Raw genomic sequence first — 27,867 nt, 5'->3', positions numbered from 1 at the left:
AAGGAGGAATGGGAAAAAATGTCAGTCTCTCGATGTGCAAAACTGATAGAGACATACCCCAAGCGACTTACAGCTGTAATCGCAGCAAAAGGTGGCGCTACAAAGTATTAACTTAAGGGGGCTGAATAATTTTGCAGTTTTTGATTTGTTAAAAAAGTTTGAAATCCAATAAATGTCGTTCCACTTCATGATTTTGTCCCACTTGTTGTTGATTCTTCACAAAAAAACAGTTTTATATCTTTATGTTTGAAGCCTGAAATGTGGCAAAAGGTCGCAAAGTTCAAGGGGGCCGAATACTTTTGCAAGGCACTGTATATAAACCAATGTACATGGTATTATGACCAGAGCTCTCGGGAATAAATGCTATTGATTAATATTGAGACTGATCTTTGTCTATTTTATGCAAATAAGAACCTTACAAATTCTTAGAAAACGGACAAAGTGTTTTGCTTTGTTACAATTGAATTGGTTAATGAACATATAGTTACTAAATTCATGTAACAAACTACCACAGCTGAACAATATAACTGTTTCTCTGAATGAGTATATTTCCCAGTTACCAGATTTACGTTTGAATGTTGTATAAAATGAAAGATTGAGTATGGGACTACTTTTGAAAAGATGAAATGTGATGTTATCCTTCTAAATGGGAGTATGGTTTTTCATGTAAAGTTTCAACTAGTCAGTGACCACAGAGCACATTTACAAAATGTACATTTAGTCAAGATAACGCCAGGACAGGGTCCCCACGTTGAAATGGCTAAAACGCTAGACCAAAACACGCAGGGTGATGCTAGCGTGTGAAGTGGTTCAAACTACAACTCTACCAACTTCCCCGTGGAACCCCGACTTCCTAGCTAATTACTATTCCGTGATTTGTTTAATTACTGAATAATTACACAGAGAATTGATTTGATAAATATAAGTCTTCACATTTAAATGATTGAATAGACAGGTGTCATAGTCAATGCTATGTGTGTGGCCCACAGACTGGTGCCTTCATTTAATTGAGTGGTGGAGTTCGTTTTGGATGGCTGGTGCCTCGGTTGGATGAGGATTTCACTTAAGGACCAATGGAATAGTTTAAAATGAGAACTCTGCCCACCTGGGGTACCTGGCCATGCAAAACAAACTTCAGCATTAATACACATTTCTACACAACTGCTCTGACCCAAACACAACTGTGATGGCTCTGATCTTTTCACAGTCTTTTACTGCTTGGTTGGTGGATGCACAATCCGGCATGATATGACTCAGTAGTGTGAAAAACTGTTATAAGCTACAGAGATAAGCACTGCCACTTCCTTTGCAAACCTTGAATACTTCTAGCACATGTAGGATATGGACTTGAAGGCACAAAGTATAAAACAGACTATAGACTTAAAAATAACTGTCTTTATTTCTTTATAAACAAAGGCATTAATTCTAGTAATAGTTACTCTGCTGTAAAGACTGTTAGAAGACTGACATCTATGGGGATTGGCTGAAATAAACAACAGTATCTCTGTCCAGTTGAAATACCACCTCAACAAAGTATAAATATAACTAAGCAATTCCCTCATTTCTTTTTGACATCCATTTACATTTTTCTATTTTGCGGCTTTAAGCATGACACGTCAAGCTCCTGTTAACACATATTCAAAACACACACGCACAAATGATGAACATGCTGATAATGAAGATTGTTTAAATTCAACAAACCAAAAGTCATGAAGATTAAAAAATAAAATATAGAACAGATATTTACATACATTTGAGTTGATTTTGTACCCAAAAATACATGTTTTTCCTAGTTTACTTAATGCCACGTTGATTAGCACATTCATTGACAACCCACAGTGGCTCATATCAACTCCATCTGGTTTTAAAGTGTCAATATGGAAAGTGGTGAAACTAGAATTAATTCTCTATTCAATGGAGTGCAGCATGGTTCAACTAGGCTAGGGTCCTGGGGCTATTCAATGGAGTGCAGCATGGTTCAACTAGGCTAGGGTCCTGGGGCTATTCAATGGAGTGCAGCATGGTTCAACTAGGCTAGGGTCCTGGGGCTATTCAATGGAGTGCAGCATGGTTCAACTAGAGTCCTGGGGCTATCACGGTTATTTATTCTGACTCGGGCTGTATCTCAATATTCTAGTCGCTTCCTTCCATTGTGTCCGTCATCTGCACAGTTGTGTTCTGAAAACACAGAACAGTTGAAAGCAATATGGTTGACCCCTACCAGGCCTTCGCTTTCTCCTGTCTAGTTCCTTTACCTCGGTGCAGATCAAGGAGATGAGGACGAGAGGAAGCCACAAAAATGGTCTGAATCTGCCAGAATTCCATCATTTGGGTATTCAATTAGCTGAATAATGATTTTAGGGTTTGTGAGCATTAAATGGGCGGCAGGTAGCCTAGCGGTTAAAACCGGGCCAGTAACAGAAAGGTTGATAGTTCGAATCCCTGAGCGGTCTAGGTGAAAAATCTGTCGATGTGCCCTTGAGCAAGGCACTTAACCCCAATTGCTCTTGTAGGTTGCTCTGGATAAGAGCGTCTGTTAAAATGACTACAATGTAAAAGGTATTAAACATCCTATGGTCTGGCGCTGGCATTGAACAGTATTCACACTTGGGGGAGGGGGAACTAATCTGCAACGTGGTAAATGGAAACATTTCTCACAGCTAAAAAATTTCCACAAAGTTAAAAAGTTCATAACAATGTTGAAGAATAGAATGAATCCCCATGTGCATTCCAAATGGTCCCCAATTCACTATATAGTGCACTACTGTTGACCATAAGCCTATGGGCCCTGTTCAAAGGAAAGGAACATACCTAGTCAGTTGCACAACTCAATGCATTCAACTGAAATATAGTCTCTCGCATTTAGTACTGCAGTATTAGAGTTCCATTTGGGACACATCCTATGTCATATACCAGATCCATTAAAGAAGATCATCAACGGTTTCTGAAGCGCCTGGGAGTCTTGACACCAGTGCTGTGACTGACAGGAAAACAAAGCCAGGGGAGTCTGACACGAACGCTGTGATTGGTAGATTGGCAGAGCGCGAGTGACAGACAAGCATTATTGCACATTTCAGATGATACACATCATGAAATGATTCAATCAGAACACATTTTCCGGATGTTTCAATTCAGCATCTAATTTCTTTCGGATATCACAGTGGTGAGCAATAGAATACAGTGGTGAGCAAGAGAATACAGTAATGAGTAATAGAATACAGTGGTGAGCAAGAGAATACAGTGGTGAGCAAGAGAATACAGTGGTGAGCAAGAGAATACAGTGGTGAGCAAGAGAAAACAGTAATGAGCAAGAGAATACAGTAATGAGCAAGAGAATACAGTGGTGAGCAATAGAATACAGTGGTGAGCAATAGAATACAGTGGTGAGCAATAGAATACAGTGGTGAGCAATAGAATACAGTAATGAGCAATAGAATACAGTAATGAGCAATAGAATACAGTGGTGAGCAATAGAATACAGTAATGAGCAATAGAATACAGTGGTGAGCAATAGAATACAGTGGTGAGCAATAGAATACAGTAATGAGCAATAGAATACAGTAATGAGCAATAGAATACAGTGGTGAGCAATAGAATACAGTAATGAGCAATACTTTCATAATAATAAAACTTCTGAAGGAAGAATACAAAACTAATTTAAATATAGATTTGATTCCAAATAGCATCCTATTCCCTATATAGTGCCCTGGTCAAAAGCAGAGCACTAAATAGGGAATAGGGTGCCATTTGGGACATAATAAAAGAAGCATGACATTTTTCAGAAATGGACCAATAATGGTATTAGTGGTTGTTTTCTGCTTGCCTCCGTTTCTCCCTTGAAAATACACGGTAGTAGACACATACAATCAGTATTTGTTAACACTGATTTAACAGCCCTTAAAATGTCGCTCTCCTCTCCTCCATTGTAGTTCTAGCCTGGTCCCATATCTGTTTGGGTTGTACAGCCAACTTCCATGGCCATTGTCATGCCACAGCACCAACGAATCTGGGACCAGGCTATTTTTTGTAACGTTTCCCTTGCAACACCTTACGGATTCAAAATGGTGGGAGAGAGAGCGCGAGCTTAAGAAATATAACAATAGACAAACATTTGCAGGCACTCTGATGATAATATTATTCCAAAAGGTTGTCTGATAAGAAGGAACATCAGTGATAGAGACGTTTGGTGTTGACGGGAGAGGGGCTTGTAGAAATCACATCGCCCAATCACGATTCCATGTCGTTTCCATCGAAGATGGGTGGCTCAAAATCACATACCGCCTCAAAGGTCAGCCCTGTGAGGAAGGGAGGGAGATAGAAATGTGTTTCGCAGGTGTTTCAGAGCTGCCTGAGGGGTTGTGAGCAGAGCAGAGCAAAATACATTTATTTTGCAAGATGGAAAAAGTTTGGTCCCAGTTTACTTTAAAGCATTCAGGTATAATGGCCCCGTCTATTCCATTCTACATACGTTTCCATTCTTCGATGTCCAGATCACGGCTCTCAAAGCTCTGGTCGTAGGGGTCAGCCTCAGGCTCGTCGTCTGGGTCGTGGTACTGGGAGAAGTAGGGGTGGGCCAGAGCCTCGGCAGCCGTGATCCTCTTATCTGTGTCCAGAACCAACATCTTCTCCAGCAGGTCCACAGCTACAAGCAGAAAAACATCATCCATACCAACAGGGTCCATATTCACAAAGACTCTCAGTGTAGGAGTGCTGTTATAGGATCAGTTTAGCTTTTTCCATCATAAATTGATAAAGATTGTATGGACAGGGGGAACCTAAAAAAGCACCTACTCTATGATGCTTTTTGAAAATGGCTGCAGCAGGCCATCTTATGACTCCTTCCTCTCATTATCATCACAAATTATAACATCTTGGGGTCTGATTTACAGCAAAGTGTTCTGAGTATAAAATTATTCCAACACTACCTTGTGGGTTGGCTCCAATGAACACATCAGAAAAATTCCTCTTGGGCATCTGAGGCAAGGATTTGATGTAGTTCCTTGCCTGAAAACCAATGAGAGTAAAGAGATCAGAGGTTAAAGGCCAATAGAACACAAAACAAGGCTGGCATCCAAAACAGCACCGTATTAACTACATAATGCCCTGTTTGACCAGGTCCCATAGGGCTCTACATAGGCACTATGTAGAACATAGGGTGCCATTTGGAATACAATTCAAAGCCACAAAATGACCCCTTTTCTTTTGGGGTCATAAGGTTGGTTTCCCCGACCCAGATTAAGGCTACTTATTCTGGGCAACAACAACAACAAAAAATGTCTTTATCTGGGGCTGCGAAAGCGGCCACTAACTTTGTATTCAGAGAGTAAAGACTATGATTAGCACTAATTAGTCAAGGACTTTTCCCAAACCACATCATATTCCCCATGTCCCCACTTGTGACTGTGCACTATAAAGGGAATAGGGTGCCATTTGGGATCCCTCATCAGGAGAAATGTGACTAGGCTTACTCATAACCATATTGTCCCAGTCACTTGATCATATGGCAGCATTGGCAAAAATTGGATTAATTATCAGCACTGCTAAGAGAGGGTTTCATTGCAGATTTAGTGAATGTGCAAAGAGAGAGAGAGAAAGCAGAAGGAGAAGAAACAGTATTTAAAAACATTTGTTTTAACCTTTATTTAACTAGGCAAGTCAGTTAAGAACAAATTATTATTTTCAATGACGGCCTGGGAACAGTGGGTTAACTGCCTGTTCAGGGGCAGAACGACAGATTTGTACCTTGTCAGCTCAGGGATTTGAACTTGCAACCTTCCGGTTACTAGTCCAACGCTCTAACCACTAGGGCACCCTGCCACCCCAGGTAAACAATAACTGAGTATTGTTTATTTATTTGGTTGCAGTACTTACTGTATAATATAGCACCATGTAATATAGCTACCATCTACTCAATCAGTTCACACTTCAAGAAGAGGAACTGCAATACTGTGAATTTCAGTTCCTACTTCCCGTACCACACTGTTGTCAGAGGAGGAAGTGTTTCAATTCAAACAAATTCTGGTTCAGGCAATGTGTCATAGTTTGTTAGTGTGCAATTCTAGACATATTAATACTTTATATGGTTTCATAATGCTTTACAACACTGCTATGGCAAGCCAAACATTAGAAGGCAAGAGAGTAGTTGCTGCTTGACTTGCATTGACGTACAGCAAGCATCAGACGCCACTCAGTGATTATAGTAGAGCGCTTTGGGTAGTAGAACATAGAAACCTGCAGTCAAAAAAAGCAGCAATGTGAAAATGCTACATGTATGTTTGTCTACTTCCTCTTTATGTGGGAGCAAATATAATCTAAGGAGGTTGTAATATTGTAGCACTGGGTATGTGGCAGTGCTCTGGGCTAGGTGTGACGGAGGTGGCAGTGCTATGGGCTAGGTGTGACGGAGGTGGCACTGCTCTGGGCTAGGTGTGACGGAGGTGGCACTGCTCTGGGCTAGGTGTGAAGGAGGTGGCAGTGCTCTGGGCTAGGTGTGACGGAGGTGGCAGTGCTCTGGCAGTGCTAGGTGTGACGGAGGTGGCACTGCTCTGGGCTGGCAGTGGTGTGACGGAGGTGGCACTGCTCTGCTAGGGTGTGAGTGCTCTGGGCGGAGGTGGCACTGCTCTGGGCTAGGTGTGACGGAGGAGTGCTCTGGGCACTGCTCTGGGCTAGGTGTGAGTGCTCTGGGCGGAGGTGGCAGTGCTCTGGGCTAGGTGTGACGGAGGTGGCAGTGCTCTGGGCTAGGTGTGACGGAGGTGGCAGTGCTCTGGGCTAGGTGTGACGGAGGTGGCAGTGCTCTGGGCTAGGTGTGACGGAGGTGGCACTGCTCTGGGCTAGGTGTGACGGAGGTGGCACTGCTCTGGGCTAGGTGTGACGGAGGTGGCACTGCTCTGGGCTAGGTGTGACGGCGGTGGTTCGGGCTACCAGGGTTGGAGTCAATTTGGTCAACTCAGGGAGTAAAAATGCAATTTCAGTTTACTTCCTGAATGGACTTGGAATTTACCCCAACCCTGGAGCTAACAGTCTTGTGGCACGCAGGTTCGAGGACTTGGGTTCGAATCCTTGCTTGGCCCCATATAAAATGCATTGAATTGAGTAATTTGGTCCTGCTCACCTCGTGGCTTGGCATCCTGCTTATTAGAGAGGCTGGGGGCGTTCCTGTCAGACGCATTATCTGTTGAAGCTGGTTTATATCTATCAGGTACGGGTCAAGGGGTATCAGCAGACAGCAGTATAGCAGAGTCGGTAAGTTGACAAGCAGCTAGTCAGTGGGAGACCTGATGACTCGCATTAGCTCCTCGAGCTTATACCTGGCTTTCTGGCCTAGGCGTTTAGCTCCGCGGGCTAACAGTCTTCTTTATGAGTTTTATGATAAGGCTCAACTCCTAAGACGCTCTGCAAAAAAAAAAGTGAATCGTCCCATCTTTGGAGGGAAAGGTAAGAAAAGAGAGGGTGAGATTGTAAAGGTGTGTGTAAGCAGACTGATAGCATGCTTGAGGTTATGTTAGAGAAGAGAAAGTTCAATTAGTCAGGAGAAAGTCAAGTTAATAAATCACAGGTGTGAAACCCAAAGCTTTGAACATAGAAGCAGGGCTCTATGCTGACCCTTTTTAGTTAAACAATTTTTAGGCACACAGAAATTTAGGAGCACACCGGAAAAAATATTTTTGGTAATAAAGCTAGAATTCATCATTATGGTCGCACTGTAGAGCCCCGAGAAATGTATGTTCATTTATCCAAGTTAAGAATTTGTTTTCAAATCAAAACAGGTATTGCATTTGACCTCATCTCACAAACAGAGATTTCAAAGGATGTAAACATGTAAAATAGTTGTTGTTGCTGAAGAGTATAACACACTTCACAAATTGATGCAAAAACAAATAATTACTAGGGACTTTAGCAATTTAAGCAAGCAGAGACCTTGCAGCATAATAACTATGTGTACAACTCACAGACGAAGAGGAGATTTTCATCAAGAGCTCAGGCTCTGGCGTCCCAACGAGCATCATTATTAGCTTCAACTGATCAATGTCTAACAGGTACCGTGTGTAAAGGAACAACAGGAGCTGGCTGGGGAGGGGAGAGGAACCAGCAAGAACAGTATTTGTTGTCTTTAAAAAATAACTGAGCTGTACTTGATTGAGCTTGACTGGCACAATGGAACCAAGAACAATGACAAATGCAGCCCGGGACATTGAATTGTCAGAGTTTCACACGGACTATAACATATTATAAACTGGGTGGTTCAAGCCCTGAATGCTGATTGGCTGACAGCCATGGTATATCAGACCGTATATCACGGGTATGACAAAACATTTATTTTTATTGCTCTAATTATGTTGGTAAGAGGTTTATAATAGCAATAAGGCACCTCGGGGGTTTGTGATATGTGGACAATATATCACGGCTAAGGTCTGTATCCAGGCACTCCACATTACGTTGTGCCTAAGAACATCATTTGGCCATGGTATACTGGCCATATACACCACACCCCCTCGGGCCTTACTGCTATTATAAATTAAGTGTGACATGCTTGTACAAACTATAATCAGAATTGCCTCTCTGAATGGTTGAAAATCAACATGACCTCCTATATTATATCGGAGGTCCTGTTTTGCGCAATCATGTGACATGCTTGGATTTGAACCTTTATTCAAATCTTGCTATGAAACATGATTGCGCAAAACACAGGGCCCCAATTGGAATTGCTAGGTGTTATCATGCTGGATAAGAACTATGGATGGGTAAACACACAGCAGAGGATGGATCTTTAAATGCCTCGTTGTTAGTACCTCTGAAAACACTGACAGGCAAGGAAATACAAAGATTAGTGCCAGACTCATTCAGCAGAGACTAAAGACTAAAACATTCTCATACAGTCCAGCAGACTATTAGACACGTGTTACAGAAAAGGAGGCTCTGTGCATCGGACAGACAACGGAAGAAGGCTAGGAAGCCTGATAAAACAGAGTTTTAGAGACCAAGTGTGGAGAGGTAGACGTTAGTGTGGCTACAGAAACAGACAAAGTTTCTACAGTGTAATTCAGCCTCACGGCATGCTGTAGGGAGAGACAACAGAGCAGATCGCAAGAGAACAAACATAGAAGGCACCACAGCGGGATTAGTTGAAGAAGGCACCACAGCGGGGTTAGTTGAAGAAGGCACCACAGCGGGGTTAGTTGAAGAAGGCACCACAGCGGGGTTAGTTGAAGAAGGCACCACAGCGGGGTTAGTTGAAGAAGGCACCACAGCAGGGTTAGTTGAAGAAGGCACCATAGCGTGATTAGTTGAAGAGGTTAGTTTTGCAGACTAGCAGGTTAGGAACATAGAAGAGCTTCAGCTTAGAACACATTTTAGGTCACATGGCTTGGACCTGCAAAAAGCTGTTACCATCACGTCAATCAATCACCAGCAGTAGGATTCTGTGTGTACACCGGTCTTATCCAATGTGATTCAATAAGGACATATTGTGTGGGAATCTCACCACCAACCACTCGAAGGTTAGTCACGGAAACAGAGTGGTTTAATGTGTAGGCCAGGCATACTCACAAAGTAGAGGGCATTTCAGCACTCATATCAGACCAATAGTAGGGGAACTGAGGTTAGGGCAATGAAAGGATACGGTCAGTACCGGGAAACAGAGTTCTGCCAGTGAGGAGTTCAGCCATGATACATCCCACAGACCAAATGTCCACTGTAACAAAGAGGAAATCATTAGTCTGTGTAACACAAACACAGGAACGACACGTCTACCGTAACACAGGAACAACACACGTGTAACACAAACACAGGAACAACACACGTCTACCGTAACAGAGGAATAACACACCTCCTGTTACATATAGTGGAATAACACATCTCCTGTTACATATAGGGGAATAACACATCTCCTGTTACATATAGGGGAATAACACATCTCCTGTTACATATAGGGGAATAACACATCTCCTGTTACATATAGTGGAATAACACAACAAATCTCCTGTTACATATAGTGGAATAACACATCTCCTGTTACATATAGGGGAATAACACATCTCCTGTTACATATAGTGGAATAACACATCTCCTGTTACATATAGGGAATAACACATCTCCTGTTACATAGTGGAATAACACATCTCCTGTTACATATAGGGGAATAAAACATCTCCTGTTACATATAGGGGAATAACACATCTCCTGTTACATATAGGGGAATAACACATCTCCTGTTACATATAGGGGAATAACACATCTCCTGTTACATATAGTGGAATAACACATATCCTGTTACATATAGTGGAATAACACATATCCTGTTACATATAGTTGAATAACACATATCCTGTTACATATAGGGGAATAACACATCTCCTGTTACATATAGTGGAATAACACATCTCCTGTTACATATAGGGAATAACACATCTCCTGTTACATATAGTGGAATAACACATCTCCTGTTACATATAGGTGAATAACACATCTCCTGTTACATATAGTGGAATAACACATCTCCTGTTACATATAGGGGGGAAACATAATGTTCAGCATGTCCATTCAGTGTCCTGCCATTATGACATCCACCTGGCAAGAACATCGGCCCAAGATCACAAGTACATCAACAATGTGTAGCCTAAATGTATAGCTCGTATACATGTCTACAGTGAGCAGATGCAGGCTGTCTAAACCACTCAGAGCTCTAGCTACTGTCTGTCATGATGTAATGCATCAGATCTCTAGCTACTGTCCTGTCATGATGTAATGCATCAGATCTCTAGCTACTGTCTCTGTTATGATGTAATGCATCAGATCTCTAGCTACTGTCTCTGTCATGATGTAATGCATCAGATCTCTAGCTACTGTCTGTCATGATGTAATGCATCAGATCTCTAGCTACTGTCTCTGTCATGATGTAATGCATCAGATATCTAGCTACTGTCTCTGTCATGATGTAATGCATCAGATCTCTAGCTACTGTCTCTGTCATGATGTAATGCATCAGATCTCTAGCTACTGTCTCTGTCATGATGTAATGCATCAGGTCTCTAGCTACTGTCTCTGTCATGATGTAATGCATCAGATCTCTAGCTACTGTCTCTGTCATGATGTAATGCATCAGATCTCTAGCTACTGTCTCTGTTATGATGTAATGCATCAGATCTCTAGCTACTGTCTCTGTCATGATGTAATGCATCAGATCTCTAGCTACTGTCTCTGTCATGATGTAATGCATCAGATCTCTAGCTACTGTCTCTGTCATGATGTAATGCATTAGATCTCTAGCTACTGTCTCTGTCATGATGTAATACATCAGATATCTAGCTACTGTACCTGTCATGTTGTAATGCATCCAGTTTAGCATGATCTCTGGGGCCCTGTACCAGCGAGTGGCAACGTAACCAGTCATCTCATCGTCTGTGTGCCGCGCCAGCCCAAAGTCAAGAATCTGAGGACAGACAGAACCAAACCACGTGGTACTTCAAGATAGTCAGATAGTGAAAAGTCATAAAAGTCACACCCTGTTCTCTCCTTGCAGTGAACATTTAATAGCACCATTTCATAAGGGTGTGCTTGGTTTACCCCTCAGGAAGACGGTCTGATATTCTTGTCCACACTGTTCAGGATGAACAAAGTTTGAATGAGTGGGCCAATAATAAACACCTTACCTTCAGCTCACAGTCCTCGTTCACAGCCAGGTTGCTGGGTTTCAGGTCCTGGAGAGCGATGAGATGAGAGACAAGACATGATTATTTCTATATTATTACAGACTACCTACATGAGGCCAGATCTGAATGGGCTTTCTCAATTGGGTCTAGATTCTCTCAAACCAAACCCCCACTATCTGTAGAAGTGTTCCTACAAAACTTCTACAGTACTTCTGCAAGACTAACTCAATCTCTAACCAATCAGATAAGTTATTTCAAAACAGCAGATCTGAATAATTGACTCGGTCACAGTACACAACAGGGGTGCTGTTTATGGTTTCACTTCCTCTGTGGTTTATAGTGTTTGAATAAGGAGCGAGCCTGGGCCTGAACCTGCCATGTGGAAGTGAACCAAATGGTCATAAACTAACAAGAAACAGGGTTGCCATCTGGGAAGGGATTTTTCACTGTGGGCTGAATCTAACAGGAGAGGAGACTTACTCTGTGAATGATATCTGCTGAGTGGATATACTGAGGAAAGAGAGGTGAAGGAGAGCAAAGGCATTACATTAAATCAACATCATGAATCATAAGTTGGTAGTTTTTAGCTACATCACAGATGGCAAAAATTACAAAATGATGAATTCCTTTCAACAGTTTTGCCTGCTGGGAATGTACACAACATTGTATACAACACTGGTCAACAACTGTGAATGGCAGTTAGTTGAAGAATGTTTAAAATCTCCAAGCATGTTGTTTCACCTTTAACCTCCAGAGTATCTGGTAGATAAGGAACTGTCTGTCTGTCTGTGTGTGTGTGCGTTTCACCTTTAACCCCCGGAGGATCTGGTATATGAGGAACTGCACATGGTCGTCTGTCAGCTTCTGACACTTGATTATGTTGTTGAGGTCTGCCCCCATCAGGTGGGTCACCAGATACCTGCCAATCACAATCAGACATAGGCTCAAACTAAACACCTCCCCTGGATTAACAAAGATGGTTTATTACGAAGATATGTAGAAATTGCTTCTCCAATAGAAATCCCTGATCACGTGTGTCGGCGATGTCATGGCGACGTTGGCCAACTAAGCTCATGCGCAAAACCACGTCATCTGGTCTAACGGTCGTCTTGCGCCGAACAGCGCAGGCCTTCAAAATAAAAGTTACTTCTTCGATATAAAGTTGTTTCTGACAAAAATTAAAATACGCCAGTTTGTCACCTTCACGAGGTTGGAATTATAACATGTTCAGCTACTGAAGGCATTATAACATGTTCAGCTACTGAAGGCATTATAACATGTTCAGCTACTGAAGGCATTATAACATGTTCAGCTACTGAAGGCATTATAACATGTTCAGCTACTGAAGGCATTATAACATGTTCAGCTACTGAAGGCATTATAACATGTTCACCTACTGAAGGCATTATAACATGTTCACTGAAGGCATTATAACATGTTCAGCTACTGGCATTATAACATGTTCAGCTACTGAAGGCATTATAACATGTTCAGCTACTGAAGGCATTATAACATGTTCAGCTACTGAAGGCATTATAACATGTTCAGCTACTGAAGGCATTATAACATGTTCAGCTACTGAAGGCATTATAACATGTTCGGCTACTGAAGGCATTACAACATGTTCAGCTACTGAAGACATTGGCTCCATTCCAACTTGTGCATTCAGATTTGGAAAAACTATTGAAAGGAATTGCAATCATTCCCGGAAGTATCGCATTGCTGCGCCTCTGGGTTTAGAAACTCTGTGGTATTAAGACATCAACAACCATCTGTTTCTCACTGTTACATAACCTAAACATAGTGTGACATATGTTTAGGTTTTCGGCTTAAAAAAAATATGTTTTATCTTACCCTTGTTTAACTAAGTCAGTCAGTTAAGAACAAATTCTTATTTACAATGAGGCCTAGGAACAGTGGGTTAACTGCCTGTTCTGGGGCAGAATGACAGGTTTTTACCTTGTCAGCTCAGGTATTTGATCTTGCAACCTTCCGGGTTACTAGTCCAAGGTTCTAGCCACTAGGCTACCTGCCGCCATTTCGGCTAATTCGTTTATTATCTGGTTAATGTAACCAGTGAACCCATAACGCTCACCAACGCCACAGTATTACGATGTGCCATCTGTTTCCCACCCGCCTCTAAAAACGTCCTTGGATAGACCAAAATATATATCATTTTCCCAAAATTCTTCATTATATTTGTTTTACCCATAGACACATACATTCACGTGTTTCTATAGACGGGTGGGTTGACGATGTCACCATGATAACGTGCGTGCAGAGTGTTAAAAGGCTGTAGGTTGCCTGAATGGTCAGATAGATGGCAACAATGACAAGAAACTGCTGTGCTGTGAATTGTAGATGTCTCGTTTCAGCGAGTTCTATCTTGTTCTTGATGCCATCTCTTGTTTTAACTGATGTCATGTTTATGCTAATATGGCTCAGATTTGCTAGCTAGCTAACCAACAACCTTAATTAACAATGTATTTGAGACAACACGTGCTTGTGGACAAATGCATTTAAGCGGCTGCTCTCACAATAAATATTTGCTAATGAAATATAGCTCGCAAGTTGTCAATAACCCTTTGATTGTAAACCGACTATGTCCCTTTTTTGCCAGCTGAAACCGGTTGAGCGGCTGCTCCCCAGACACACATTCCTCCTCCTCCTCCTCCTCCTCTCTAGAAGCCACAGCAAGGCGAGCCCTCCACTAATAGAATGCCATTAAACAAAATACAGGTCCATTAAACACACTTATTTTTTACAATTCAAATCTAATCCCATAGTGGATTAAAACAGCCCCAAATAGTGGTAAAGCTCATCTGGAGGGAAGGAGGAAGACGAGCCAAAAGATACAGGAGGAGCACATGGAGGTTTCACTCAGAGTGAGGGAGGGCGAGAGAGAGAGAGGGGGGGGGGGGTATAAATAAGGTACATAAATACTGAGCCCTCATCTGTGTTGATCCATTCCCTCTCAGGGGGTGGTAGGTAGTAGGTGATATGGACAGTCTTGTGAGTCACATATTTTAGAAGCTGTTTGGGCGAACCACTGATACAGCACCTCTGCATAACATATCCCATCATTTTCCTGGACAGCAGTTTGTGCTCCTCCGTCCTGCAGGCGTATGATGAACACAGATTATAAACACGAGCTGAAAATAGCCTTGATTCCCTTTTGATCATTCTGTGTGAGCAGTTTCTTCCACTGCAGCCGTTTCACATCTCTCCCTCTCTCTCCACCCTCCCTCTCTTTCGCTCCTCCACTACCCCCCCCCCCCCCTTCCAGACACTTCTCTCTTCTCTACCCTCCCTTTCTTCTCCCTGTGTGACCTATTGCCCCCCCCCCAATTCCTCTGTGGTACAGGGTGTTCATCTATCTGGGACAAGGGGACAGCTGAGAGTCTGAGAGAATACTTCACCCCTGCCCATCTGCCTGTGGGTGTGGAGCTGCCAGAGGGCTAGCCTGGTCCCAGATCAGTTTGTGCTCTTCATTGCTGTCATTGTCAAGACAAACATGGCAAATAGCACTAACAGACACAGCCTGCAGCGCAGCACTGACTCACTAGCTGAACAATGTCCTTTTCTCACTTTCAACATCAACAAGCCATAACTGCCTGAAGCCAAGGCAGTCAACGAGGAACTCTTAGCAAGATAAAGAAGGGAGAGGCAGTACTACCGACAATACCTAGGATAGGTTAAGTAATCCCTCTCACCCCACCCCCCCTAAGTTTTAGATGCACTATTGTTAAGTGACTGTCCCACTGGATGTCATAAGGTGAATGCACCAATTTGTAAGTCGCTCTGGATAAGAGCGTCTGCTAAATGACTTAAATGTAAATGTAATGTAATGAGTCGCCAGGCAGTACTACCGACAAGAGTCGCCAGGCAGTACTACCGACAAGAGTCGCCAGGCAGTACTACCGACAAGAGTCGCCAGGCAGTACTACCGACAAGAGTCGCCAGGCAGTACTACAGACAAGAGTCGCCAGGCAGTACTACAGACAAGAGTCGCCAGGCAGTACTACCGACAAGAGTCGCCAGGCAGTACTACCGACAAGAGTCGCCAGGCAGTACTACCGACAAGAGTCGCCAGACAGTACTACCGACAAGAGTCACAGGCAATGTTCCTTCAAATAAATGTCAGCACTGAGCAAATTTCAGGTCTTGTTAAGTACAAGATTCTGTGCAACTTCCAGCACCGGTTTACTGTGAACACAGAGGCTGTACCCGCTTTAGGTTTCAGTTTTAACAACGGCCACGTAGGCTACTGTGGCTATTTTATCATAATGTAGGCCTACAAGAATGGCCTGCCATCAAAAACAACAGATAAAATGCATCCCATCACATTTTAACATGGAAATAGGTGTTATATGATCAATCAGCCTACAGTAGAAGCAAATGTGTGGTGTTCAATGTAGACCTACATTCCATGAGACTTATGGGGGGGAAAAAACACGCAGGGCTGGACATGAACCTGTTCATCTACATGAACCTGTTTATAAAGACATGGAGTTGACTGAAAATGTTTTTGTGTTGTATGACGGAAGAAACCACTTTACAAAATCAAATGCATTATTATTTCCATACCATCATGCTCCCGAGTGACGCAGCAGTCGAAGGCACTGCATCTCAGTGATAGAGGCGTCACTACAGACGCTGGTTCAATTCCAGGCTGTATCATAACCGGACGTGATTGGGAGTCGCATAGCACAGCGCACAATTGGTCCAGCATCATCCGGGTTAGGCCGTCATTGTAAATAAGAATTTGTTCTTAACTGACCTGCCAAGTTAAATAAAGGTTAAACATAAATTTTAAAAAAATTTAAACTAGCCGACTCCCTTTTCAAAGACGTCAAGAAACGTACAGGTTTTGTGCTCTTGTAGGAAGCAATCACTCCCCTATTGCTGACTACAGATGATCTATAACTGGGCTAAAAACTCACCAACTAGCGAAGGATATGAACAAAATATGCACACGTGGCTACACGCAGTATGGCTTTGATCTCAAAACAAGCACATCTAGTCACGACCACAGATGTCCCCCCCCCCCCTTTATTTAACTAGGCAAGTCAGTTCAGAACAAATTCTTATTTTCAATGACGGCCTAGGAACAGTAGGTTAACTGCCTTGTTCATGGGCAGAACGGCAGATTTTTACCGTGTCATGTCGGGGATTCGATCTCGCAACATTTCTGTTCCTAGTCCAACACTCTTAACAGTCCAACACTGCAGTCTGCGTAGAGCACGGGCCGAGTAGTACAGTCTGCGTAGAGCACGGGCCGAGTAGTACAGTCTGCGTAGAGCACGGGCCGAGTAGTACAGTCTGCGTAGAGCACGGGCCGAGTAGAACAGTCTGCGTAGAGCACGGGCCGAGTAGAACAGTCTGCGTAGAGCACGGGCCGAGTAGCGCAGTCTGCGTAGAGCACGGGCCGAGTAGTACAGTCTGCGTAGAGCACGGGCCGAGTAGTGCAGTCTGTGTAGAGCACGGGCCGAGTAGTGCAGTCTGTGTAGAGTACGGGCACTCACGCAGCTTAGAGGGAACATTGTTAACAGGTAGTACTACTGACAATAGTCACAGGTACCCCAGGAGCTTCCTAGGCAGAGCAGGATTTGTTTGATCTCTGCTGCTGGGAAAATAAAGACACTGTGTAGGCTACTCTGTGTTGGAAGTGAGGTATTCATCCGCTGTCAACAGGCATTGGCTGAGAAAACGATCCACTGTCAATAGGCATTGGCTGAGTGAACGATCCACTATCAATAGGCATTGGCTGAGAGAACGATCCACTGTCAATAGGCATTGGCTGAGAGAACGATCCACTGTCAATAGGCATTGGCTGAGAGAACGATCCACTGTCAATAGGCATTGGCTGAGTGAACGATCCACTGTCAATAGGCATTGGCTGAGTGAACGATCCACTGTCAATAGGCATTGATTGGCTGACGGGAAAATATGAAGGGGTAATAAAGAGATATTCAGTACTTAAAGGCAGCTAACGATAAACCTAAGAGTTAACTCAACTCACACATCATTGAACTCCTCCAGACTAGTAGCAGGTGTGAAAACATCTAGAAGGCCGATCACCTGAAATACAGAAAGGCCAATGGTCAAGTTAATAACGTAACAAAGAACAAGGACTGTATTAGCTCTCCCAATGACTTCATGACTCCACAAGAAGTTGGTTTCAGCAGAGAGGAGCATCGGAGAGCATTGGAACGAGAACAATAGAATATTTCAACCAACATCTTCATAAGGTTGATATCTCAGTAAGCAGTACAGTTGTATTCAGTAATATGATTCATGTAGCCAACATAGTTCTGCTGCTTTTAAAATAGAGGAGAGAGCGAGACGGACAGGAGAGAGAGCGAGCGAGCCAGACGGACAGGAGAGCGAGCGAGCGAGCCAGACGGACAGGAGAGCGAGCGAGCGAGCCAGACGGACAGGAGAGCAAGCGAGCCAGACAGACAGGAGAGCGAGCGAGACAGACAGACAGGAGAGCGAGCGAGACAGACAGACAGGAGAGCGAGCGAGCGAGACAGACAGACAGGAGAGCGAACGAGCGAGACAGACAGACAGGAGAGCGAGCGAGCGAGACAGACAGACAGGAGAGCGAACGAGCGAGACAGACAGACAGGAGAGCGAGCGAGCGAGACAGACAGACAGGAGAGCGAGCGAGCGAGACAGACAGACAGGAGAGCGAGCGAGCGAGACAGACAGACAAGAGAGAGCGAGACAGACAAAGGGGAGCGAGACAGACAAGAGAGAGCGAGCGAGACAGACAAGAGAGAGCGAGCGAGACAGACAAGAGAGAGCGAGCGAGACAGACAAGAGGGAGCGAGCGAGACAGACAAGAGGGAGCGAGCGAGACAGACAAGAGGGAGCGAGCGAGACAGACAAGAGGGAGCGAGCGAGACAGACAGACAAGAGAGAGCGAGACAGACAAAGGGGAACGAGACAGACAAGAGAGAGCGAGCGAGACAGACAAGAGGGAGCGAGCGAGACAGACAAGAGGGAGCGAGCGAGACAGACAAGAGAGAGCGAGCGAGACAGACAAGAGGGAGCGAGCGAGACAGACAAGAGGGAGCGAGCGAGACAGACAAGAGGGAGCGAGCGAGACAGACGAGAGAGAGACAAGAGACAGACAAGAGGGAGACAGACAGACAGACAAGAGGAGCGAGCGAGACAGACAGACAAGAGGGAGCGAGCGAGACAGACAAGAGGGAGCGAGCGAGACAGACAAGGGAGCGAGCGAGACAGACGAGAGAGCGAGCGAGACAGACGAGAGAGCGAGCGAGACAGACGAGAGAGCGAGCGAGACAGACGAGAGAGCGAGACAGACAGACGAGAGAGCGAGACAGACAAGAGCGAGCGAGCGAGACAGACAAGAGCGAGCGAGCGAGACAGACAGAGACAGCGAGACAGACAGAGACAGCGAGACAGACAGAGACAGCGAGACAGACAGAGACAGCGAGACAGACAGAGACAGCGAGACAGACAGAGACAGCGAGACAGACAGAGACAGCGAGACAGACAGAGACAGCGAGACAGACAGAGACAGCGAGGGCAATAGAAGACTGAAACCAACATCATCCTAGAGATAATATTCAAGCAGTTACATAATGATTCAAGCAGTTACATAATGATTCATGCAGCAAACAGCTTTGTGAAGCTTTTGAGACAAAACTCACATTCTCATGCTTCATGTGCTTGAGCAGCCGTAGCTCTCTGTAGGTTCTCTTGGCGTGAATAAAGGACTGGAAAGGCCGGGAGAGCTTCTTCACAGCGATCTTCATACCCGTCTTCTGATCGTACGACGAGCTGGAGGAGAAAACAGAAACTGATTATTTCAACTACAAGAGTTGGATATTAGTCAACATTATCTAACAGAGCTGCACCCATTCTTCAATACAAGTACTGATAGGTTAGTTCAAAGTACGGATCTAATAGAAAGCAGCGTTGTGACAAAAAGTTACGTAGACGAACCGTAGTCTTTGGCCGAGAGAACGATCCACTGTCAATAGGCATTGGCCGAGAGAACGATCCACTGTCAATAGGCATTGGCCGAGAGAACGATCCACTGTCAATAGGCATTGGCCGAGAGAACGATCCACTGTCAATAGGCATTGGCCGAGAGAACGATCCACTGTCAATAGGCATTGGCCGAGAGAACGATCCACTGTCAATAGGCATTGGCCGAGAGAACGATCCACTGTCAATAGGCATTAGGATCCACTGTCAATAGGCATTGGCCGAGAGAACGATCCACTGTCAATAGGCATTGGCCGAGAGAACGATCCACTGTCAATAGGCATTGGCCGAGAGAACGATCCACTGTCCGAGAGAACGATCCACTGTCAATAGGCATTGGATCCACTGTCAATAGGCAGAGAACGATCCACTGTCAATAGGCATTGGATCCCGAGAGAACGATCCACTGTCAATAGGCATTGAACGATCCACTGTCAATAGGCATTGGCCGAGAGAACGATCCACTGTCAATAGGCATTGGATCCACTGTCAATAGGAGAACGATCCACTGTCAATAGGCATTGGCCGAGAGAACGATCCACTGTCAATAGGCATTGGCCGAGAGAACGATCCACTGTCAATAGGCATTGGCCGAGAGAACGATCCACTGTCAATAGGCATTGGCCGAGAGAACGATCCACTGTCAATAGGCATTGGATCCACTGAGGCAGAACGATCCACTGTCAATAGGCATTGGCCGAGAGAACGATCCACTGTCAATAGGCATTGGCCGAGAGAACGATCCACTGTCAATAGGCATTGTCTGACAGGAAAATATGAAGGAAAACAGCTAACGATAAACCTAAGAGTTAACTCACAAATAGGTGTCGTCCTGAAGCAAGTTGCTGCAGCCAGGCTGTCGTTTTACAAGACACAGGGGAAAAAACATTTAAAAGGGCCCGATATTTGCATGAAACCAGATGAAGTGACGCAAGAGGTGGTGAAGTGAGAAGGAAAACGAGACGTCAGCAGAAGTGAAAATGTAAATCTCTCAGCAGACTAAGGCTATCCCCCAAACGGCACCCTACTCCCTTTAAAAGTCCACTTCATATCCATGTTGGCCATGGAGACTGACTGAAAGGCTAGGGGAAGAGGAGCATTGCTAGGGAATGCTACAGTCTAGAGTCCTCTTGTCCTCTCTCCTGACACCCTCTCAATACGCTATCAGCAAATAAAATCTAATTATATTTGTCACATGGGCCGAATACAACACCTTACATTGAAATGCTTCCTGACAAGCACTTTACCAACATCGCAGTTCAAAAAAATTGAGTTAAGAAAAGATTTACTAAATAAACGTAGAAAATAGAAATTGGAACAAGATGGCAGAGGATCAACGTAAATAGTCTGGGTGGCAATTTGATGAATTGTTCAGCAGTCGTATGGCTTGGGGGTAGAAACTGTTAAGGAGCTTTTTTGGTCCTAGACTTGGTGCTCCGGTACCGCTTGCCGTGCGGTAGCAGAGAGAACAGTCTATGACTTGGGTGACTGGAGGATTTGACATTTTTTGGGCCTTCTTCTGACACCGCTTTGTATATACAGTTGAAGTCAGAAGTTTACATACACTTAAATTGAAGTCATTACAACTCGTTTTTCAACAAATCCACACATTTCTTATAAACAAACTATAGTTTTTGGCAAGTCGATTAGGAAATCTACTTTGTGCATAACACAAGCCATTTTTCCAACAATTGTTTACAGACAGATTATTTAACTGTATCACAATTCCAGTGGGTCAGACGTTTATATACACTAAATTGACTGACTTTAACTTCTTGCGTCGAGCCATCCCGGATCCGGGATCGTGACTACAGCCTCAAGCCCATTACAATAACGCAAATGAAATTAAATAAATCTAGCTCTCAAGCTTAGCCTTTTGTTAACAACACTCATCTCAGATTTTCAAAATATGCTTCTCAACCATAGCAAAACAAGCATTTGTGTAACAGTATTGATAGCTAGCGTAGCATTTAGCGTTAGCATTCAGCAGGCAACATTTTCACAAAAACAAGAAAAGCATTCAAATAAAATCATTTACCTTTGAAAACATCCGAAGTTCTTCAATGAGGAGACTCAGTTAGATAGCAAATGTTCAGTTTGTCCAAAAAGATTCTTTGTATAGGAGAAATCGCTCCGTTTGGTACATCACGTTTGGCTACCAAAAACAAACGAAAATTCAGTCATCAAAACGCCAAACTTTTTTCCAAATTAACTCCATAATATCGACTGAAACATGGCAAACGTTGTTTAGAATCAATCCTCAAGGTGTTTTTCACATATCTCTTCGATGATATATCATTCGTGGAAGTGTGCTTTCTCCTCTGAATCCCATGGGAAAATGCCTGCAGCTGAAGATTACGCACCAATTTAGACAAAGGACACCGGGCGGACACCTGGTAAATGTAGTCTCAGATGGTCAATCTTTAAATGATATGCCTACAAATACGTCACAATGCTGCAGACACCTTGGGCAAACGGCAGAAAGCATAGGCTCATTCAGGGCACATTCACAGCCATATAAGGAGACAATGGAAAACAGAGCCTCAAAAATTCTGCTCATTTCCTGTTTGAAAATTTCCTGTTTCATCTTGGTTTCACCTGTAGCATCAGTTCTGTGGCACTCACAGATAATATCTTTGCAGTTTTGGAAACGTCAGAGTGTTTTCTTCCCAAAGCTTTCAATTATATGCATAGTCGAGCATCTTTTTGTGACAAAATATTGCGCTTAAAACGGGCACGTTTTTTAATCCAATAATGAAATAGCGCCCCCATAGGTTCAAGAGGTTAAACAACTTGGAAAATTCCAGAGAATTATGTCATGGCTTTAGAAGCTTCTGAAGCTTTAAAAGCTAATTGATATCATTTGAGTCAATTGGAGGTGTGCCTGTGGATGTATTTCAAGGCCTACCTTCAAACTCAGTGCCACTTTGCTTGACATCATGGGAAAATCAAAAGAAATCAGCCAAGACCTTAGAAAGAAATTGTAGACCTCCACAACTCTGGTTCATCCTTACGAGCAATTTCCAAACGCCCGAAGGTACTTCATTCATCTGTACAAACATTAGTAGGCAAGTATAAACACCATGGAACCACGCAGCCGTCATACCGCTCAGGAAGGAGACGCGTTCTGTCTCCTAGAGATAAACGTACTTTGGTGTGAAAAGTGCAAATCAATCCCAGAACAACAGCAAAGGACCTTGTGAAGATGCTGGAGGAAACAGATACAAATGTATCTATATTCACAGTAAAACAAGCCCTATATCGTCATAACCTGAAAGACAGCTCAGCAAGGAAGAAGCCACTGCTCCAAAACCACCATAAAAAAAGACAGACTACGGTTTGCAACTGCACATGGGGACAAAGATAGCACTTTTTGGAGAAATGCCCTCTGGTCTGATGAAACAAAAATATAACTATTTGGCCATAATGACTATCGTTATGTTTGGAGGAAAAGATGTGTGGTGGGGGGGGGGGGGACTTGCAAGCGGAAGAACACCATACCAAACATGAAGCACGGGGGTGGCAGCATCATGTTGTGGGGGTGCTTTGCTGCAGGAGGGACTGGTGCACTTCATAAAATAGACGGCATCATGAGGAAAATTGTGGATATATTGAAGCAAAATCTCAAAACATCAGTCAGGAAGTTAAAGCTTGGTCGCAAAAGGGTCTTCAAACTGGAAAATGACCCCCAACCATACTTCCAAAGTTGTGGCAAAAATAGTTAAGGTATTGGAGTGGCCATCACAAAGCCCTGACCTCAACCCTATAGAAAAATTTGTGGGCAGAACAGAAAAAGCATGTGTCAGCAAGGAGGCCTACAAACCTGACTCAGTTACACCAGCTCTGTCAGGAGGAATGGGCCAAAATTCACCAACTTATTGTGGGAAGCTTGTGGAAGGCTACCCGAAACATTTACCCAAATTAAACAATGTAAAGACAATGCTACCAAATACTAATTGAGTGTATGTAAACTTCTGACCCACTGGGAATGTGATGAAAGAAATAAAAGCTGAAATGAACAATTCTCTACTATTATTCTGACATTTCACATTCTTAAAATAAAGTGGTGATCCTAACTGACCTAAGACAGGGAATTTTTACTATAATTAAATGTCAGGAATTGTGGAAAAAAATAGTTTAAGTGTATTTGGCTGAGGTGTTTGTAAACTTCCGAATTCAACTGTAGGTCCTGGATGCCAGGAAGTGGTGATGCAACCGGCCAGGATGCTCTCAATGGTGCAGCTGTAGAACTGTGAGGAACCATGCCAAATCTCTTCACAACTGTCTTTTGGGTTTGGACCATGATAGTTCATTGGTGATGTGGACACCAAGGACATTGAAACTCTCAACCCGCTCCACATCAATACGATGTTAAACGGGGGCCTGACAGCCCTCCTTTTCCTATAGTCAACGATCAGCTCCTTTGTCTTGCTCACGTTGAGTGAAGTTGTTGTCCTGGCACCAAACTGCCAGGTCTCTGACCACCTGCCTATAGGCTGTCTCATCGTTGTCGGTGATCAGGCCTACCACCGTTGTGTCGTCAGCAAACTTAATGGTGTTGGAGTCGTGCTTGGCCACGCAGTTGTGGGTGAACAAAGGAGTACAGCAGGGGAATAAGCACGCACCCCTGAGGGGCCCCAGTGTTGAGGATCAGCATGGCAGATGTGTTGTTGCGTTAGAGGGAAGTGAGGAAAGCATTTGAGGAGACAAACACCTTGGATCTCATCTTGGATCTTCTCCTCCAATGACTGGCATCATCATTGCTTGTTATGGCATTAGCAGCGCCCTCGATCGTAAAGCGCTACAGAGAGTTGTGCCGACAGCCCAGTACATCACTGGGACCTGTATCAGGCGGCGTGAAAAAAAGGCCGGAAAATCAGCAAAGACCCCAACCACCCAAGCCATAGACTATTTTCTCTGCTGCAGCACGGCATAAAAATGCATAATATCTGACACCAACAGGCTCTTGAAATACTTCTATCCCCAAGCAATACGACTGACAAATAGCTAATCAAATGTCTAAAACGGACCAAGTTAACCTTGTATCTTTATTGACCTTTCACTATGCACAGTGCACACCCTACACACTCACGTCACTCCAACACACACACCCGCTCCATCATTTGCTCACTCACACATAATATGCACATACATTTATACTGACTCGACACACCCGCACACCCACTCACATGCAAACTGCTGCTACTCTGTTTACCTTCTATCCTGTTGCCTATTATCTCTATCACACTAGTATCCCTGCACATGTAAATATGGTATTGGAACTGACCCTTTAAATATTTCCTGTACATAGTATGCTTACGTACTTTATCATGCACTTCATATTTCTCGTGTGCTTTTTTCTAGTAATACATTGTTATTGATTATTGCATTGTTGGGTTTTGAGTTGGCAAGAAAGTCATTTCACTGTACTTGTGTATGTGACATTAAAAAAGTTGAAACAACACTCTCCTATATTCCTGACGTATTGAAGATGGCAAGGAGAGGGAGGACCTGAGGAATCGAGGATAATACCTTTGAGATTCACCCTGGCTGACTGACAGACCGGGAGGGAGGGAAGTCTCCCGCTCACTTCCTCTCTCTTTGAATCTCTAACCACAGTCATGAGCAGTCAGCTGCCAGCCTTGATCCGTTTGGTCTCTCTTGTCAAATCTATTAAGGTCATTGACAATTCCACAGGGAGTTGGAAAGATAGCCAAAACTGTTGTACACCCTCACAGAGCAGAGGTGAATAATTGTTTGTGATGAAATAGTTGCAAGACCAAGGAGGTCAGGAGTCCCCTGGGCCACACCAAACAAACATTTAGATAAAGTTGTATGTATGTGAGCTGTTGTGCACACATTAAGGAGGTAATCCTTCTGAATATAAAGCAAATGTTTTATGTACTATAAAACGTCCCTTGGTCTGATATCCAGTTCCCTTTTTAACCCAAAAGTAATCCCACCATCAAAAAAATCAGCCCACTGCCTAGTAGCAGCACAGCAGTCACTTCCTGCTCTGGGGAGAACAACAACAACTATATGTTTACTCAGACACCAACCCAGCAGATGATACTAATAACATAGTCGGTATTAGGGTAATACAGGGTACTACTCGGGTAATACAGGGTACTACTCGGGTAATACAGGGTACTACTCGGGTATTACAGGGTACTACTCGGGTAATACAGGGTACTACTCGGGTAATACAGGGTACTACTCGGGTAATACAGGGTACTACTCGGGTAATACAGGGTACTACTCGGGTAATACAGGGTACTACTCGGGTAATACAGGGTACTACTCGGGTAATACAGGGTGCTACTCGGGTACTACAGGGTACTACTCGGGTAGTACAGGGTACTACTCGGGTAATACAGGGTACTACTCGGGTAATACAGGGTACTACTCGGGTAATACAGGGTACTGCTCGGGTAATACAGGGTACTACTCGGGTAATACAGGGTAATACAATAATAATAATAATATATGCCATTTAGCAGACGCTTTTATCCAAAGCGACTTACAGTCATGTGTGCATACATTCTACGTATGGGTGGTCCCGGGGATCGAACCCACTACCCTGGCGTTACAAGCGCCATGCTCTACCAACTGAGCTATTACTCGGGTAATACAGGGTACTACTCGGGTAATACAGGGTACTACTCGGGTAATACAGGGTACTACTCGGGTAATACAGGGTACTACTCGGGTAATACAGGGTACTACTCGGGTAATACAGGGTACTACTCGGGTAATACAGGGTACTACTAGGCCCATTTTCATTAACTAAAGGGTAAGGAAACCTCTGAATATATGATACTTGAAGGATTACCCTGTCCTGTTGTTGCCTAGCAGCAGAAGTATTACAGGAGCCTGTATTGGAGCAAACAAACTAGGCTAACATGACAATGGAGTTGGCAAAAGCACTAGCAGATGTGGGACCAGGCAAGTACTTCACTAAAAGTGGATTCGAACGGGAAACATAGATGTCAAAAGTGGGGGGAAAAAGGGCAAGAGGTTAATAATTTGCAGTCAATGTCCTTCATACAGAAACACACACCATATCTTATTTCCTCAACTAAGGAACACGTAAAGACTGACAGACCCTATCCCCTTTCTTCAACATCTAAGGAGCAAGTCCAGACAGTAAACCAGTGAGCTATGCATCCCGGTTAGAATAATTAGTCCTATTCTGGGCCTATGAGTCATCATAACATCACTCTGAGGAGGTTTAACAACAGATGTAATTAGCTACTTCAGTTGCGGCAAGTTCCACTAAAGAGCTGCCAACTTTGGGTTGAAAATGCATCCGTGGCCCAACCCGCTGGATAAAGTATTAAATAACATAACAGAAAGTACACGAAACCAATTACCGATACGACCACACGGAGTACTTTACAACTCTCTTTGTGGCTATCAATTTGCATAATATTTCCATAGGTTTAATACGTTTAAATGTAATGTTGCTATTCGGATAAAGCTATACAAGTACCTGGCTACATTTAAATCGTGCACGTACTCTGGCCAACTTTGTAGATAGGGAACTTGCAGCATTTCACATGGCAAATTCTCTCTCTAAATGTTGGGTTAATGTTATTCGACTGTGCGAGGACAGACTGGTTCAGCTCGTTCACTGTCGCTGGCACCTTTGGCGAATCCGGAGGGCCTTTATGGCCGGGCATCGGTCTATTCTGAATACATCAGCCGGGAAAACTAACTTTAGCGTCTATCTATACAGGCCTTATAGAAATTAATGGCTACATTAGTTAGCTCTAAGTAGACATAATAGAACACACAAAAAAAACGTGATTTACCAAACTGATCCGTAGGCCCCGGAACCGACTGGAGACAGGGTCTGGTAGCGTTCTGGTACCTCCCAAATCGTCTTGGTCACCTCCTGCCGATAAAACGTAGGTCTTTCTTTCTGCGACATTCCTGCAGAACTACCCTCAAAGTGCAAGTTGTGACTTCTCCTTTTTCTTGGTCAAAGGTGGCAGCAACTAAAGTAAGTTCGCTAACTAGTTTAAGAAAAAGCTGTTGCCTCTAGCTAACTAGTTCGTTGTGAGCGAGGTGCAAAATTCTTGAAATTCTGCACGTTTTAAGGCGGAAATAGTTTGATGAGAAAGCGTTTCCAGCTACTCCATTTGCGTTGAGGCTCCCGGGATTTCACAATGTCATCTACCCTGCGCGCCCG

General features: G+C 43.8%; 1 protein-coding gene across 2 annotated transcripts; it reads right to left on the bottom strand.

The window, feature by feature from the left end:
• Positions 1–1,375: 1,375 nt before the first annotated feature.
• Positions 1,376–27,867, bottom strand: LOC124032327 (mitogen-activated protein kinase 14A-like). Of its 2 annotated transcripts, none has more exons than XM_046344643.1 (12): positions 27,488–27,867; positions 19,334–19,463; positions 17,671–17,729; positions 12,456–12,567; positions 12,129–12,158; positions 11,649–11,696; positions 11,314–11,428; positions 9,620–9,691; positions 7,950–8,029; positions 4,926–5,004; positions 4,469–4,642; positions 1,376–4,295 (listed from the first exon to the last, which is right to left on the bottom strand). In XM_046344643.1, exons 1-12 carry the CDS (start codon positions 27,604–27,606, stop codon positions 4,228–4,230), a joined length of 1,086 nt encoding a protein of 361 aa, XP_046200599.1. In that variant the 5' UTR covers positions 27,607–27,867; the 3' UTR covers positions 1,376–4,227. The 2 variants fall into 2 exon arrangements, with proteins under 2 accessions (XP_046200599.1, XP_046200600.1); XM_046344644.1 differs by lacking the exon at positions 7,950–8,029 and adding an exon at positions 7,112–7,191.

Source organism: Oncorhynchus gorbuscha, linkage group LG03, assembly GCF_021184085.1.
Source record: "Oncorhynchus gorbuscha isolate QuinsamMale2020 ecotype Even-year linkage group LG03, OgorEven_v1.0, whole genome shotgun sequence".
Lineage (NCBI taxonomy): Eukaryota > Metazoa > Chordata > Actinopteri > Salmoniformes > Salmonidae > Oncorhynchus > Oncorhynchus gorbuscha.
This window is presented reverse-complemented; position numbering and strand designations above follow the sequence as displayed.